Raw genomic sequence first — 17,933 nt, 5'->3', positions numbered from 1 at the left:
AAACCAACCAACCAAATAACACGGAAAAAAAGTTGTATTAGTACTGTGAATTTAGGAAGGGCAGGGGGGAAAAAAGAAAATGATGTGACAGTTGTCTATTAACCTTCTTGAGGTAATATTTTCACACTGAGATAACAGAGCTGTGAACAATGACAACTGAAAATATTTATTGTCACATATTCTAAAAAGCTTTCCTTTCCTGGCTATGTCTGGGCAAAACATTTTCTTTTCACAGGCTCTATGGGAAACAGAATAGGACGGTTAATTGGAAGTGAACAAGTGGCATAGCCAATGCCTCATCTGCGTCCTTCCAGCAACAGGACTTGCAGGTGACTTCAAAAAACACAAGTTCTCCTAAAACATCTTTCTGTTGAGTACCTCTGTAGAAAGGCAGCACAAGCCCTCCCACAAAGCATTAATCTCAAGGCTCACCACAGTTACAAGAGAAAAAGAGTAGATTGCAGCATAGCCACTAAAGGAGTTGGCTGTTGAACATCTGGGTTGAGGATGGGGAAAATCTCAAAAAACACAGGAAAAATAAAGCAATCCTAGCAGAAATATCTCATGATGCTTGCATTTCCCTGAATATTCAATAGTTAGTCTACATCCTCTGACAATATTAAGATTCCATCTCTCACAGCAGCAGCAAGTAGAGAATTACATAAGATCAGACAAATGGCACCTTTCAATAGCTTCCTATCCATCTTTTTGTCATCAAGAGCCACAAAGACTGGTGCCACCCTTAGAAATGGCAATTAATACTTGGAGGGAAAAAATATCAAACAAAAAACAATTCAAAAGCTTTTGCTGTAAGTACTCAAGACAAAATTCTACCATGCACCACTACTTTACACACTAGTGATTGTTAATGGAAGTCTTGTTCCAGATAAAATTCCTTTTAATGAAGTTGGTCAATACAACTCAAATGGGTAAGCAGGAAAATATCCTGCAAGAACAAAATATATATGCTTTGATCTGTTAAAACCTCCAGTCTTTTCAGCCAAGCATGCCACACTTCTGTTAAAACACTTCAGACCAGTAACAGAAGGGCTTAGTCTTCACCATATATATCCTGTATATTCAGCAGAAACTAATGCCAACAAAGGAAATGTAACACTTCTGGATTTAGAATCACAAACACATGCATGACATTCTTTTTATTTAACTCTTTACTGCTAGACACTTTCCTAAGTGCAAATTTAGCTTCAGTGAAGTATTTCACTTCAGCTTAAGACTATAAAAGGTTTGATTATTGCAATCACTACATTTTTCTATTTTTGCCAACTTTTTCTATGTTACAGAATATTTAATGCTGCACCAATAGATTTCGTCCATTGTTGAAGAGCTTTTCCGAAATACAGCTGTGATAATAAGGTCAAGCGTTCCTATGCACTGTGACTGCCTGTTAAGAGGGCTGGGTAGAATCTTTGGATCTATTGTAAGTCAGCTCCCTGCAACAAAAGCCACCACTCTGCTCTGCGCTTAAGTTTTTTAGATTGAGCTCCTTCTCTTTTCTGTAACACGTTGTATATATCCTTGCTGCGCCCCTCCCTCTACAAAAATAAATGCATGACCACACTTTTGCAAACACCACATCTCCACGGGAGTGGCAAGTAAAAAGATTTCAATTAAGCTGTGAAGAAGTCTGTAAAACAACCAGTTTTGAAATCCTTGTTGTGAGGTGGGAAGAATGTGTTTATTGCTGAATGAAATAACAGCATGTATGGGAAACAGGTCATTGTGACAAACCATTCTATTTCAAACCTAAACTGACTCAGAGAATTGTTCCATATTCTTGCATTTTCCTCTGCCTCCTTTTACTCCCCCCCCCGTCCCAACACTGACAGAAACAATAAGCTTCTATAAATTACATCACTATTATTTCACCTGAAATCAATGTCACTATGGCAAGATGGGTCAAGCATTCTTGAGAAATGCAAGTTTATAACAAACATTTCTAAGATAATGAGGAGGAAATGGTATCTCCAGTGAATTGGTGCAGTTTTTGTATTTAGTAATATTTAAAAACTTGCCTCATCAGAAACCTTTTCACAATAGCAGCTTAATAATTTAGAGAGTCTCTGGATAAATCTGCATTCAGATAAAACTTACTTCAGATTTCTATTCTAAATAGTAGCAAAACAAACATACAAAAATGCAACTACAGCATACAATTATGTAAATATAAATAAAACTGCTACATTTGGAACAGAAATTAGCACCAGAGATCAGATATTAGCAGGGATTTATTTCACCTCAGTTCCCAGCTACATCATATTACCTCTGTTTCTAAAAACTAGCACACCAACAGTTTTCATTCAATGCTGAAATGGTAGTATCTTTAAGAAAACACAGACTATTAGGTGGGCACTGTGTTAAGAATTATCTATTAGCTATCTTTATGGCATGGATGATATCAGTGATGAAAGAAGTGGCATCAGAAAAAGCGGTCTTTGCAAGGCGAGGAGGAAGGCTCAAAGTTTTTATCTTGCTCTGTATGCATCATGCATTCCCATGCATTTGTGCTTTCACAAATATCTACGCACTTTCCAACTGCACATTCAGCTTGACACGATGAAGATTCTGGAGCTGGGAGTTTGCCTGTTAGACATGGCTAGCCCCCACAATGAACCAAAAGACTCAAGCAGATGCCAAGTGTACTATGCTGCCTCCAATGAGTTTGAACCGATAGGCTTAATTTGGATTAGCATACCACTATTTGAATTGCAGCATATGAAAAGAAATACAGTTTCTCTGATCTTTGAATGCATTGACACTGAAGAATTAAGGACATTAAGGAATTAAGAATACAGGAAGCAAAATACAGGAAGCAAAAAAATTTTTTTATCACTAACAGATACAAGACATAAACTAAATATCAGGGAGGCCATATTTGGTCAATGTGGTTTCTGTCCTCTGTGTTAAATATAAACCATAACTAACCAGTAGAAATGGTTTCTCTGGACTGCATCAATAAATTATAACTTAAACTCTCAGTAATGATTACTGCAACGTAGTCAATTATTATTTTCGCTCTTGTCTCCCCACTTCAACCCCAAACCCAACAAATTACTAGCGAATGTTAAAGGGTTTTCTTTTTTTCATTTTTAACATATTGTTGTACCTTATAGGTCTTAATATGCAAATCAGTCTAAGATTTGAAGGAAGTATGGATTTTAAATTTACATGTGGCTGTAATGGTGATCATGTTAACTACTGCATAACACAACTCAAAAGCACTGGGCAAATTACAGCAAATATTCTGTAAGTCGAAGACCAGTTACGTCTCTTCAAGTGATAGAGATACTGTCTCACTTCAAGGCAGGGTTTCCTACTAATCTTCCTCATTTAAGAAATAGTGTATTATATCCAATTCAAGACAGCTTTCCCTTCCAGACAGAGAAATATATCTCTTTTGTATGCTAGACTAAGAAGTTCACTGGAATCAGCAGTTCCCTCCTCACAGAAGTACGGGGTATGATCAAGTCATGTCTTACACATCTCTCATAATACAGTGAGCGTCAAGTCTCACTGTCTGAAAGAACTCTTATGACATCCTTTTAAACTGCTTCCAATATCTCAGCACTTTCCAAACTATGAGCAAAATGACTGATAGCACAATACTCCATGATTATTTCATCACTGACACAGGAAGACGATAATTTTTTTTTCAGTCTTCTTTCAACTGATTTCAAGTTAACTATGTTTTACACCTAACTTACCTTAGAATCAATGACCATCAGAAAAGGCCCACACTTTCTTTCTAAACATGTTCACATAAGCTTTTTGGCAAGACTGTAGTCAAATCTTGTTTTCTACGCAAGCCAAAAAAAGGCTTCACAACCAAAACAAGTGAGCAGGTTAATAAAAACAGTAAAAATTAATAGCAGAGGGTTTGAAGAACAGATTCCAGCTTTGCAGCTGGCAAAAAATACACTCTGTGTCTTACTAGCCGTGTAATGAATGATGATGACTATAAGCTAGAAAGTGTAATATATCACCATTTTCATACATCACCATGAAGGCAGACTGCTGAGTTAAAAAAGAAACAAGATAGTGCCAACAAGCTATCATACTGGAAGCATATCATAAAGGAACTGAACTTTGGTTTATATAGTCTTAAAGATAATTCCTTAACAATTTCACTTGTTTTTCGTTCCTAAACTCTTCCTTGTTCTAAGCACCTTAATAACTCTCATTGAAACCAGCAACAGAATTGTCACCAGTAATTTTCGAATGCTGAAATAGGATTGTAAATATACGGTCCCGAAAGAAACTAGGAATCTCATTTAAAAGCACTTTAAATGGCTGCAAATCCCTCTTCTGCTAAAGTAGAACATGTAAAAGCAATCATTACTGCTCTTTCAATAAAGGCTACAAAAATGATACCATTTTTCAAGAAAAACTGAGAGCCTGGATTCCTCTTTCAATTCTCCTAGCCACATACTCGGTCCATTAGTTATGCTGTTGCTTGCTTGTTCTCTCTGGCCCCTTGAATTTTACCTTTTTTTTTTGCTATGCATTTGTTTAGGTAGAACAAAGACTAATTCTGCCTAGCAGAGCTCACAGCCTGTAGCTAGCAGGTTTTTCTGTGTAGTCTAAATGCACTTTTGGGGCTAAAGGACTTATTTTCCACTTCATACATAAACTTTCTGATCAGCTTAATTACAAAAACGAGTTACAACACCCTAGCTGTAGAAAAATTATAATGAAGACTTACTGCAGTACACTCTGATGAAATCACTGTTCCCTTTTTGTTAAGTATAGTATGATGGCACTCAACTAGTAGAGTCTTTCATAGCTTTGGTGCCTTTTCCCCTTCAATTCTCATATGCACCAGTTCAAGCAAAAGCCAACAGGACACTCCCACAGTGTACTGTACCTAAGTACAGTCCAGACTGAAAAAACACATTAAGAACTATGCACTCTATTTGCTCTTCAGATCACCTTTCCTTTTTACTTATGTACTTCCTTATTCCTGTTTCAGATGCTGGTGCATATGCTCTGGATTTCATCCACAAAAACCACCATTGGCACATTTGTCCCAGATGAATACTTCTTGCCTTCTGAATGGTACTCCATGAAAAGTCAAGCAATAATTGAGATCTCAGTCCTACCCAAGTCAGGACTGCATCAAACAAGGGATAACACCCTGTCCATAAGGGTGTATTTGTGTGATACATTTATTGAAGTACAATAATATCACAGAATATGCTGAGTTGGAAGGAACACACAAAGATCATCAAGTCAAGCTCAGTGTTTATCAGCTTGTTGCTTGTTACCAGAACAGACTGTAAGCTTTGTATATAGGATCAAAAAGTAGATTACTTCGTCCTATGGCTAATATTTCATACCACCAGGCACCATGTTTATCTGTAACCAGGCAATTTAACTACTCAGTCCTACTATTACTATAATGTGTAAGTACAAGGTGCACATCTGAAGTTGAGTCACTTACCTGAACTATTTTAACAGCATCCTGGAATCTGCTGAGCAGAACACTCATTAATCATATTTGTGATTTGAGCATAAGGCAGACAAGCAACGCACCGAAGATTATTTACGTACAGCATAAGGAAGAAAAAATAATTTACATAAACAGCTAAGCCATTCAATCCGACAAACACTGTAGAACTTCAATTTCAGCTAGATTTCAAATGAAGTGTAAAATCAGTGTTTAGTGATCATATCATTGTAGAAAATCCCACAAATGTTTTTAATAAAGCAAAACCACGTCATTTTGTATATTATAATTAGTCACTGACTACATTATTTTTAGTCTGGATTTATTAAGACAGGGTTATTAACATCTTTTGCAGTAATTTTTTAGTAGTAAAATTATTTGGGAAATAATGAAAATAACTATATGAATAACAACAAACATAGCTACATTAAAAAAATAAACGTATGTCTACGATCCTGCATTCTGAGTGCTTGAAAGCATTTAGGGTAAGTCCAGTTTCACTGTCATTCATATTCTTTTGCTAGTTTCTGTCATACAAAAGATAAAACTCAGAACTGTAAGTCAAAAGCAGTATAAGATAAAAATCTCAAAAAAAAGTATTTAATAAATAATAGCAAATAGATAAAATAATTTTGAATGAAAGATTAAATAACAAAACCCGTGTATGGTTATTTTAAGGAAACTAGTAAGTGATGATACATTTCCTCTAGAATGAACTTTGATCTTACTATCAACAGAACACTATAAATTTTTGTTACCTCTTTGCTTACTTCGTGGAAGTACTCTTGCCTTCAAAAGCCACACCAATTCAAAGTGCCTTCAGTAATTAACTCTAAGTTACCTAATGTCCATCACTCACTTTTTTCATCTCATTGTGAGATACACCTTTATTACAGAATTATTACCATATTATTATTACCATTAGTACAGAATTACTACCATAAAATCAAACATCATCTTGCAAGACCGTTTTAAACCCAACATAATCTTACTTTATTTATCGTGCTCTGAACTCCCTATACATTTGAACCCTAAAATAATAATTTCTAAGTGAGAATTTGCAGATTTATACAATGCTGCTGCCTCTTCCCCTTTTTTTCTTTTGTTTTCAATTTTATGTTATTTCTGACATTTACAATATAGAATGTACTCGAATAAGTGTGCTGCAGTCTTATCTGCTGATTTAAAGGGAACTGCTTTTGTAACTGAACCATACATATAAAGAACATCATGCAATGTTCATAACAGGGATGATCAGGTAAACTGCTGCCAAAGATCTTGTCTTGCTCTCAGCTAAACTGAGGAACAATTTTATAGTTCACTTCTAGTTAGTTCTCGAACTGTGTCTCCACTGTGAATTTTTCAGATAGAAAAATTATATTACTTCATATAGAACTACATTTTTTCTGGGATTGATCTTCTATTTTCATTGATTAAAAAAAAAAAAATCAAGCCAAGCTAGATGTGAATCAGGGCACTAATTCTGAGTAATTGTTTTTTATTATGAAATTAATCAATACTAATGTTATAACATTGTTATGTACACAACTTAAATTTACACTACTCAGAGATGCTACCAAGTGAAGACTGTTATCTTTGAAAGCATGTGTGAAGGTGGGACTTTGCAAGTGGGTAATAACAGCATCTGATCATTGTCTCTTCCTTGGCTAAAATCATAATTTTGCATATTATATACTCCAGCTCAAAAGAACATATGATATAGCAAGAGTCTGGCTCCATTAGCATTTCAAATGTACCCTCGGCAAGTGTGCATATGACACAAAGCTGAGTGGCGCAGATGACACAACAGAAGGACTGGTTGCCATCCAGAGGCACCTAGACAAACTTGAAAGTAAGTTCACAAGAACCTCATGAAGTTCAGTAAGTCAAAGCACAAGGTGCTGGGTCAGGGCAATCCCAGCTATGAGTCCAGACTGGAAGATAAACTCTTTGAGAGCAGCTCTGCGAGGCAGGACTTGGGTGCTCTTGTGGATGAAAAGCTGGATGTGACCCTGCAATGCACACTTGCAGCTCGAAAGGCCAACCACTTCCTAAGCTGCATCCAAAGCAGCATGGCCAGCAGGTTGAAGAAGGGGATTCTGCCCCTCTACTCTGCTCTGGTGAAACCCCACCCGGAGTGCTGCATTCCAGCCCTGGGGCTGGTCCTCAGCACAAGAAATACATGGACCTGTTAGAGCAGGTCCAAAGGAGGGCCAGGAAAATGACCAGAGAGCTGAAGCATCTCTCGTATGAAGACAGACTGAGAGAGTTTGGATTGCTTGGCATGGAAAAGAGAATGCTCTGGGAAGACCTTATAGGAGCATTCTAGTACCTAAAAGGGGCTTCTAAAAGAGAAGAGCAGCTTTTCACATGGGCACATAGTGATGGGACGGGGGAGAGTAGTTTTAATCTGAAAGAGGGAAGATTTAGATTAGATGTAAGAAAGAAATTCTTTACTCAGAGGGTGGTGAAGAACAGGAACAGGTTGCCCAGAGAAGTTGTGGATGCCCCATTCCTGGAAGTGCTTAAGACAGCATTGAATGGGTCCCCATAGCAATCTGATCTAGCGGGTGGCATTCCTGCCCATGGCAGGGGAGTTAGAACCAGATGAGCTTTAAGGTCTCTTCCAACCCAAGCCTTTATTTCCATGACTGCTGCATCAGAATATGGTAATATTGAAAGAGAACTTCATTTTCTTTTACTCTTGGTTTACAACAGAGATCATTCAGAGCATGACCTGAAGTTTTATGTAGTTCCAGGGACATGTAAAGGAAAAGAAAAGGACTTCTGTGCTTCCCACTTATTTTCCCCAAATTTTTCTTTTTCCAAAGATATGTAAGAGAACAAATAAAATAATTTTAAAAAGCCCCACCATCACCATCACTTAAGATGTAAAAGAAGTGCTCTCTACATACTTTCAAATAATTTTTAAAATAGCTGCCTCTGTTATAGCAAAATTTCTATATTTTCAAATGCTAAATCCCTAAATAGTGTAGTGAGTAGATACGAAAATATTATTAGAAATTCCAGATATGAACTTGTTTTCCCTGTTACAAAAAGGAACAGTAGTCTGATAGCACTTCAAGTGCTTTTAAAAAGGAAAATTGAAGTAACTTCTTGCAGAATTAAACTCTTTTTACAAACATTTGGGCTAATTCTGGTCACATTTTCAGTAAAAAAAAAATCTCTTTGTAGCAGGTTCAGTTTGTAAACCGGGCGGAAACACCAATTAAGTGTAGTGGTTTGGTTTGAAATATCCATTACTTACTTATTTTGCTTCTGTGAGAAGAATTAGGAGAAAGCAAAGCAGGCACAAAACTTAAAAGAATATAAAGAAGTTTATTAACAGAACTAAAAGAAAGAAAAAAAAAAGTAAGAGTCAGACTAAACCTTCAGAACACTTCTCTTCCTCTCACCTTTCTCCCTTCTCCCACTGACAACATAAAAAGACAACCCTTGAGATTTTTTCAGTCAGTTTACCACCTCTATAATAATCTTTTTCAGTTCACTTAGGGAGAGGAGTCCCTCTTACTCATGCTATGGAGATCTCTCCACAAGAAACTCTCTCATGGCTTCAATGTCACAATGAGACAGCCGCCCGGGTTGGTTCTCTGCTCGCATGTGAAAGTCCCTTCGCTCGACTTACAGCTTTCCCCACAACTGCTTTCAAGGGTCCAATCTTGAGCTACTGGGGTACCATTTTGAGCTGCTCAGAAACAAAGGTTCTCTTCACCCATATCTGGGAGCATCTTCATCTCTATGAACAGAGGCCCTCCTCCTCCCTGGGAGCAAAGGTCGTCATAATTTTCATCTCTCTCTGGTCAAGCTTCTTATCAAATCACAGCTACTTCAGCATTTGCTTGTTTCAGCACAGGTACTTTTGCTCATGGTTGCCGTTTGAACACTCCACCCCTCATGCTTCATGAAATTACAGCAGGTATTCTGATGTATCATAGTCCAGCACCATAGCTATACAACAGAATTTCAGCTTCTAGGTTTGAAGCATCTCCTCTTTCTCCTCTCTCGGGGTTTTAGCTCTTCCTTCTTCACTAACTTTGGTGTCTTTATGGTGTTTTTCTCACATGCCTTCACCTTTCCTCTTCCTCTGACTCGGGAGAGGATTGATGTCTGCAGGCTTCATCTGTTCCGGAGAATCTTACAGCACTAAGAGTTAATCTCACCCAGGCCTTGCAGCTGGAATTCGCCTTTTGCTGTTGGTCACCTAATTTCTGCCGGGTGGTGGCCGGAGCTCATTTCGGTGCAGCATTTTATCTCAGCAGCCGCACTGGGAAGGGCTGGCCGAGCGCGGGGCCGCCCGCACGGAGCAGGGCCACGGATGGAACAGGGCTGCACGGCTCCGGGGTGGCTGTCTCCTGGCCAGCCCGGCCTGCACTGAGGGGGCTGTGCCGGGTGTCCAGCGAGCAGGAGCGGCTGAGATCTCAGCCAATCCATGCTGTGACTGACCCGGCTGGGCCTGGCCCGGCTCTGCTGGGCCATGCTGCAGGCCCCCCCAGTTACCTGTCCAAAAGCCAGAAGCAAGAGAGCTTTCCCAGGGTTCGTTCATTCTTAAATGTGGATCACAGAGGCGTGTCAAGCTTCTTAAGTGGTTTAAAAAAGTTGCCAATATTCAAACTAGCCAGTTGATTGGTTCTGTCAGGTCTAGAGGAAGCTGTAAGCGCCTCTTTGCAAGAGAATCACTCCCGTGGCTGATGGAGCCCTCTTTAACTAAAAACCCAAACTATGCAAACCATGACACTGTTCTAGAGACAGTATAATCAAATGCTTTAATTTCGCTGCATGTTACAGGTAAACACTTGAGCACATGGAGGCTGCTACATACACTCCAAGCTGTGTGACGTAAGCGAACAATAACTGAGCCTGGCACTGCTTACCAGCTACATAAGTTACATGAAAAAATTCAGCATTTTGATCTTTATTTAATTTTAAATCACATAATCGTGCAATATACTAGCACTGGTCTTATTTGAGTTCCAAAGTATTACGTCAGTTGGGATTAAATCCCACAAGTAGTTAAAGAACAAAGATTTCTTTTGTTAAAATGAAGCCAATACTACTCTGCGGTCACTGGCCCTTCATTTCCTCACCAAGTAATTCTCCAGTGTTATTGGAAACCCATGGAAGTTGTTTGCAGCTGTACCCATTTCCCATTTCACTTCAGTCTCCAAATCAGACAGATACACACACACACACACACACTGCTTTAAAGGTTACTGTGTAAAATGCACAGGATACAGTTATGTTCTGAAACAGGCAATTGCTCAAAGCGTCTGCTGAATTCCGCAATTAATATCCTTATCTAAATGGACTACCTCCAACACCATAGGATTACTAATTTCCTCAAAGGTATGTCCATAACATTTTCATAATAATACCAAAGCGCTTCGTATATAAATTAATGTATCTTTACAACACTCCCAAGTAATTAGGTCATGCAATTATTCTGTTTTACACCTGCAAAACCTAAGTGTGGGAAAATTAACAACTCAAAACTAATTTTGGCATTCTCCTGTCCAGGTTGTGAACCCCAAGTCTAGTTTTGAGAAGTGTGCATCATTTTCATACCAAGTTCCATTAAAAGCATAGAAAGCTATACTTTTGCAATCAGCATTTCTGCCAATCTGACACAAAATTGTTATATGGAGCAATATCAGGTACCTCTCTTCCTCATTTGCTATTACTGTTTTAAAGTTCTGAGGTAAAGCATGACTTCTCAAGAAAGTGATTTATGCTACCCAGCCCTAATTGCCTCCCCAAGCCAAATCTGGTTGGTACAACAAATGTAACAGAAGTCCTGGGGAAGGGAAAAGAAGTAAACCAATTGGGCAAAAGATCAGAAATTATTTCTAGCCTGAATATATGGGCAAGGTAATATGAAAGGAGTATAAGGGCCCTATATGGATACCTGGTTAGGATTCCATTTTCTTGCCCAGTAATACTAAGGAGAGCTGGAACTCTTTTCACTATGCAAATGCAGATTTTGCCATTCTAGCGTGCACACTGCCACAAAGCAGTATAACCTTCTTTCAGGCACCTTAACTCACCAATTTTATTCATACAAAGCCTGTAACACTGAGCAGTAGCCATATTTAAAAAGCATGGCACGGCAAAACTATCCATACGGAAACTAATACAGAGTTCAGGGAATTCAGTGAGCTTTTTTTGTTTAGAGGGAGTTCAGCCTAATGCCTCCAGATCTACAGCAATTAAGGAAGTCCTCCCTAGCTCTTCAATTTCCATGTTTTACATATGACTCGCTGAGTTGTTATTTTTAGTCACTTAAAAGTTAATACCTTTCTTCTAATTTCACATGATGTTTGTCATCCCACAATTTAAAAAGTAAAGCTAGAAGAAAAGTACAAAACAGGAAACAATGATAAGAAAAGAATTTGGTTGACAATGTCATTCTGGGGAACTGGAAGCACACATTTTAAATTGGGGAGCTAGTTTGCAAACAAACCTTACAATTCTTACTGGGTGCAACAAAAAGCTCATATTTCATGCATGTCCTATGTTCCTCAGACAGAAAGAAATTACATGGTTTGATTGAAAACTTTTAGAAGAATCAATACAATAACTCTTTTGCATAGGCACTAACAAATCAATTTCTAAATATATAATTTCTAAATCCAAATAGATTAGAAATTATAAAATCATAATTTATCAACTCATAAATGTACACATATATACAATGGTATCATCACCTATTACTAGTAGATGTCATACTAATTACCTGTTCCACTTCTCTAAGAAAGCAATCCTGCTATCAAGTATCATGCTTCCAACACTTCTCAAAAGCAAAAAAGCAAATTAAGATATTGTAATATGAAAAGCACAAAGATGAGGAAAAATATATATTTTTCTACTCAATATGACTGTGTTCATGTCAATAGAAACATTCAGTAGTTTATTCCAAACATTAAAATAATCAATTGTATTTTGTAAATACAGCCATGGAGTTTACATCAATGATACGTAAAAACTTCTCAGTTCTGCAAGTACCCAAATAGCTCACAAGCAAATAAACCACACCTGCAAGAAACGGAAATAGTACTAGACTACTATTATATGTACCCCATATGTATTACATGTGCTTATATAAGCATTGTGTATGTATTTTGAGCTCCAAGGTACAAATCCCAGAACTTGTTTACTGCTATATAATCCTTTGCCTTATACGAATGTTGCTAAACGTGCAGATCTTTTCTGATCCTCAGTGCACTAGCTCTAGTGTTAAGTGCTGAGAATTAACCACAGAGTCCCAGGACGCGTGTTCAGAACAGCTTTCAAATCGCGCAACTTCAACTCTTTCCATCTAAATGTATTAACATGAGTTGAAATGCTTCCACTTTGTCAATTATTTCTGTATTTAATTACAAGCTATTTTGCAAGAAGTTAAGCAGATACAAAGTAGTTATTATAACTTACATGTTTTTCTACAGTTGTGTTCAGATTGAGCATGAAAGTTGTGGAATTAAGTCTTTGTTCTCATTCTTTCTGGCATATAATATTATAACTATTTTTATTCTACCTGGATAGTTCATATATACAGCACTTTCTTCTCATTACATGGAAACTCCAAAGATAAATAAAATTTGCTTTCTTGAAAGACCAAACATATGTGAAAAGATTAAAAAATGTCCTGTGATGTACTGATATATCCTGCTCCAAGAAGTGAAATAGCATGCAAAGAAAAACTTAGCAGTGTTTCCTTAAGTTATTTTATAATTAATTGAAATATAGAAGACGCTTTTAAGTCTCATTGAAGATTTACTGAAGGGGATACTTGGAAACAGATAGCAGTAAGAAGCATGCAGATACTACTTAAGCCAGTAGCATTTCTGAGAAACAGACCAGTTAGTCAGTAGTTCTTGTCATGAAAAGAAAACTCTTCTTTTTGTGAAAGACGAACTATATCCTAACACGGGTCCATGTCAGAGTTTGTAAAAACTCAGGATTATTGCATTAAGACACAGACATCTTAGTCTGGAGTCCACAAAATTCTAGAAATGCATTAGCTACATCAGGAAAATAGAATGCAGTGTTTCACTTGATAGAGGTTACATGTAGGTTGTTCCTATTTATAATCTGCCTTACTACTATGTATGGGAATTCTAGCTGTGGACAACAATACCATAGCAATAAATTTTATAAAGAGAAAGAAAACAATGGATCCTTGACCTGGAGAAGAGATAATAACACATTACCACCTGAAATATTTTTAACACTCACCACATATTTTAAGCATCCCAACACTAGCTTTTAGTTGACTTCAACTGAATGCCATTACAGTCCTCAACTCACCTCCGGGGATGCACAACAGCACACACTTAACTCATACTGTTGCTTTCAATGTTACAACAGGATACAGTTAAAAAGACTTGATTCGTATTCCAGCACTATCTCCCCTGTGATTGGAAGGGAAACCTGAGGCCCTGAAGGTTTCTCTTCCTTGGACAAACACCTTATAGTGCGGTAACTTCACAAGGTATAACAAGGATAATATATGCACATAAGCAAACAAGACAGGACTTGATCTCTCCAATTCTAGTCAAACGTACTCTTCAGCTGAGCCCTATTTTAATTAATCAGGGAAGAAAAAATACACTCTGTTATAACTAGAACAATAATCAGTGTCTTTTGAAGTGTTTTTTCAACTCCTTAACGCATCAATTCTATTGAAAATGCTTTCACACCAAATAAGATCTGTTCAGATTAAATGTCTTCAATACCTAATAAACAGAAGAGAGACTTGAGAAGCTATGAACCTGATAACCTCAATCAAAACTCGACCACTACGTTAGCGACCACTGCAGATTGACAATTTCAAACTGATCATGTACAGGATAGGCAGCATGGCCCATTAGAGCACATGAAATTCAGGGTCCTATTTAAGGAAGGCAGTATATATGAGTTAGCTTTTTAATACCCATTGAACTTACCTGAGTACACTCTGGGAACAAGTTTCCCTTCTCTCTTCTGCCTACCTTTTCCCTTTCCATCCTCATTACATTTAAGATGTGTGTCTAGAAGCATGTCTATCTAGCATTACATTTAACAGTAATAGATACCAGTGAAGGGTGATATGAATGGCACATGATAGGTAAATACCTAAGCCTGGGCCTTTAATTATATTGGGGGAAAAAAGTGATTTTCTTCTGCTGAATGTAAACCAGAGGGAGATTCTTTTCTTCTCAGTGCTTGCATTCTGATAATATAATGATTTAATTATTTCCAGTTGCCCTTTCGCTTTTTTTTTTTTGACACCAAGCAGAGAAGGACTGCGAATGGCAGTCTTCCTTCTACAGTATGCATGCTGCAATAAAGGCAGGTAAGAAACTCTCTTGACAGAAAATCTTTATTACTTTTGTATTAAGTGTTCCTTATCATTTCACCATCTAGTGTGTTGAGCTCTCTCAAGGTCCCCTTCTAACATAAATGAGATCACAGGAAGCTGTGGACGTGGAAAACTGCAAACTCTGGCTGAAGACAAGTCACAATGTCCCAGTGCCCTAATTTTGCTACCCATTAAGTAGGAATAAAAATATTTCTTTATGTCAAAACTTCGGCAAGGGAGGTACAGAAGTGTCGTTTTTCAAAACACAGTTTGGACAATGCCACCTGATGATACAGGGAGCAGAAAGGGATAGGAAAAGAACAGAAGAAAGAGGAAGAGAAAATGACCTGCAGGAATATTTAAGGAAACAACAAACAAAAATAACTGGCCAATTATACAGTAATGATGAAATGAATGGAGGTAGAATTTATATTCCCTTGCAATTTGAATACTGCAGTCACTCACTTCTTTCCACCCAACTCACAGGCAATTTTATTTCTATTTTTATCAGTATTATATTGAGACAACAAGAAATATCAAAGTGGCAGGCAAAAGTACTTTTCAAAATCAGAAAGGGCAAGGAAGTAGATAAAAAGGCAGATTTTTTTTCCTTTTACATCATGTAAAATGAGGGAAAGCAGAGACATAGAGAAAACCAAATAGAAATAAAGTCTACAAACACTTTCTGCATTCACTTTACAAGACTGTGGTTGAATTTTTCTTGTTTTACTTGTCAGGCTGCCTTTTCTCTAAACCCAACATTTTGTAAATACAGTGTTTAGATACACTCTTTAACTATACTGTCTTCTGTTGGTATAGCTAGTTCAGATGTCCCTCTTAGCAGTATTTTTACAAATGCAGCACATGCTGACAAAGAAGTTAGTGTCAGAAATAACCCAAATAACATACCTGTGTTTGTACTCAGAGCTTTGCTGACACAGCAATTACAATTGATAAAGCACACAAGTCTTTTATACCCTGAACTGAAATAACTACAAAACAAAATGAAGGCCATAGCCTTCAAAACATTTTTTTTCACTCCATTTTTGCTCCTTTAAGTCTCCTGAAATTGCTTCAACAAATGAGAAAGAGCTAAATTAATAAAGCTTCTACTGCTCCCTTGTACTTACTGGATTTGTAATAGATAAATGTCATTCACTACACCTCTGCAGGACATCTAGTCTAAAAATCTCTGAATAGTGGGCAAAAAAATCTGGTTGAGTGAATCAGAAGCATCTCTCATAATTTTTACTGTGAAATAATACCTAAACACAACATAAAAAGCTAAACTGGGCACAACCCAGCAAAATATTATTGAAATAAAACCAAGCTTTTCCTCAGGAATAATCTGTGGGAAAAACATCCAGTATATGTCTTATTTTCTCTACATTCAGAAGCAAGGGATGGTAGGCAATCCTTAAAATGTTTTCAAAATTACTGGGTAGCTTCAGACTGGTTATTTTGTTTCCTGTCTCTCTGTCCTACACACCTTTCAGTATCTGCAATTCAGTTCCTAAAAGGTTACCTGCTTCTTGTATTTTTACTCCCCTGTTAAAACCTCAGTATTTTTTTCTGAAGCTTTCCAAATAACCAGTGAACTCTTTCTTTCCAATGCATAAAAGCCATACCTGAAAATAATCCTCCAGATTACGTATTTCTAGCAGTAGCAGTAGTTAATTACAAAGAAAGTCTCTTCTGACTGTGGGACAAGTGAGTCTGCAGATAATAAATGCTTCTGCCCCCAACAACAAAAAAAATTTAAAACAAGGCCTGGCAAAAAAAACTACACATGAAACTTTGAAGACTGCTAAAAACAACTGGGATGAAACTAAACTAAAATACGTTTTTTTACTGGGTACTTACTGCACTATAAAAATGCATGGACGTTGACCAGTCTAGAGTGGAGCTACTCAGAAGTAAGCCTTCACAAGATATGCCTGATGTAGACATCTAGTACTTTGAACCAAGTGTTTCTCAAATCTTTTTCTACATGTTTGTATAACTTACTAATATTGACACAGCCCAAGACACCAGGTTAACTCCAGCTATTGTGAAAGCATGTTTTCAATGTTAAACAAAGATTTTGATTTCACCTGGTTTATGCATTTATGCAAATACATTAGTTTATTAATATATAAAATAAAACACTGTGTTGTACTTACCAGTTTTGGGGTTTATTGAGAAGAATCCCTGCGGATTTCCACTTGTTATCTTGTAGGTTAATTTTTCGCTTGAGCTCAAATCTGGATCAAATGCCTCAATCTGAACGACAGATACATCTTTAGGCGAGTTTTCCATGACCTCTGGGTAATAAACTGGTTCTGTGGTCTGAGGAGCATTATCATTAACATCCCCAACTTCTATGTAGATTTCAATGAAAGATGATAAAGGCACAATGCCCTGGTCTGTTGCATAAACAGTAAGCCAGTAATGTGAAGTAGTCTCACGATCCAGGTGATCTGCAGTCTCAATAACACCTGTTCAACAGGAAGAAAGAGAAATCGAAAATGCTCAGTAACTATGCAGAAATATGTAAAAATACAGTAAGCAACAAGTTTAAATAAATTAATAAATCAAAATGAATACAAGTTTAAAATAACCAACACTGATTCTAAAACGTGTGCTAATATACACACACAAACATATTAAGGCTAACCTGAAGCCGCAAAAAATAAAATTACCGTAACAGTTTTCAGCAATTATGCATCACATATTAAAACAATATACTACTTGATTTCCTTCCAACATCTTTTGAAATATACATCAGACCAGTTAGCACTATTCATAAAATTGGTTTTGCCTGAAAGATTAAATCAAATGTGTAATTCACAATCTTTTGGGATTTGAATGACCCTCTTTACTCCTTACAGTAAATTTTATACCATATTAAACTATCTGGTTTAGATGCCAAACTCTTGAGCTCTTTACTATTATTCATATTAATGAGCAACTACTTAAATGTTTTTATCTCCATGCCCAAATGAATTATTTGATTGAACTTTCTTAATGTCCTGATTTATGTTCACACAGAAATGTCACAGAAAAGAAAACAAAAGTTATACATAAGCCAACCTTTGCAGCATTAGGACTAACCAATGGCTGCCATTACTCTGG

General features: G+C 37.1%; 1 protein-coding gene across 1 annotated transcript in view; it reads right to left on the bottom strand.

The window, feature by feature from the left end:
- FAT1 (FAT atypical cadherin 1) overlaps window positions 1–17,933 on the bottom strand; it is a 106,196-nt gene that overhangs the window by 53,677 nt on the left and 34,586 nt on the right. Inside the window, 1 exon segment of the mRNA XM_032110457.1 lies at window positions 16,982–17,296. Within this exon segment, the coding sequence (XP_031966348.1) occupies window positions 16,982–17,296 (315 nt within the window).

The sequence above is a fragment of the Corvus moneduloides genome, chromosome 5, assembly GCF_009650955.1.
Source record: "Corvus moneduloides isolate bCorMon1 chromosome 5, bCorMon1.pri, whole genome shotgun sequence".
NCBI classification, from domain to species: Eukaryota; Metazoa; Chordata; class Aves; order Passeriformes; family Corvidae; genus Corvus; species Corvus moneduloides.
The sequence above is the reverse complement of the archived record's forward strand: the minus strand, read 5'-3'. Positions and strand labels throughout refer to the sequence as shown.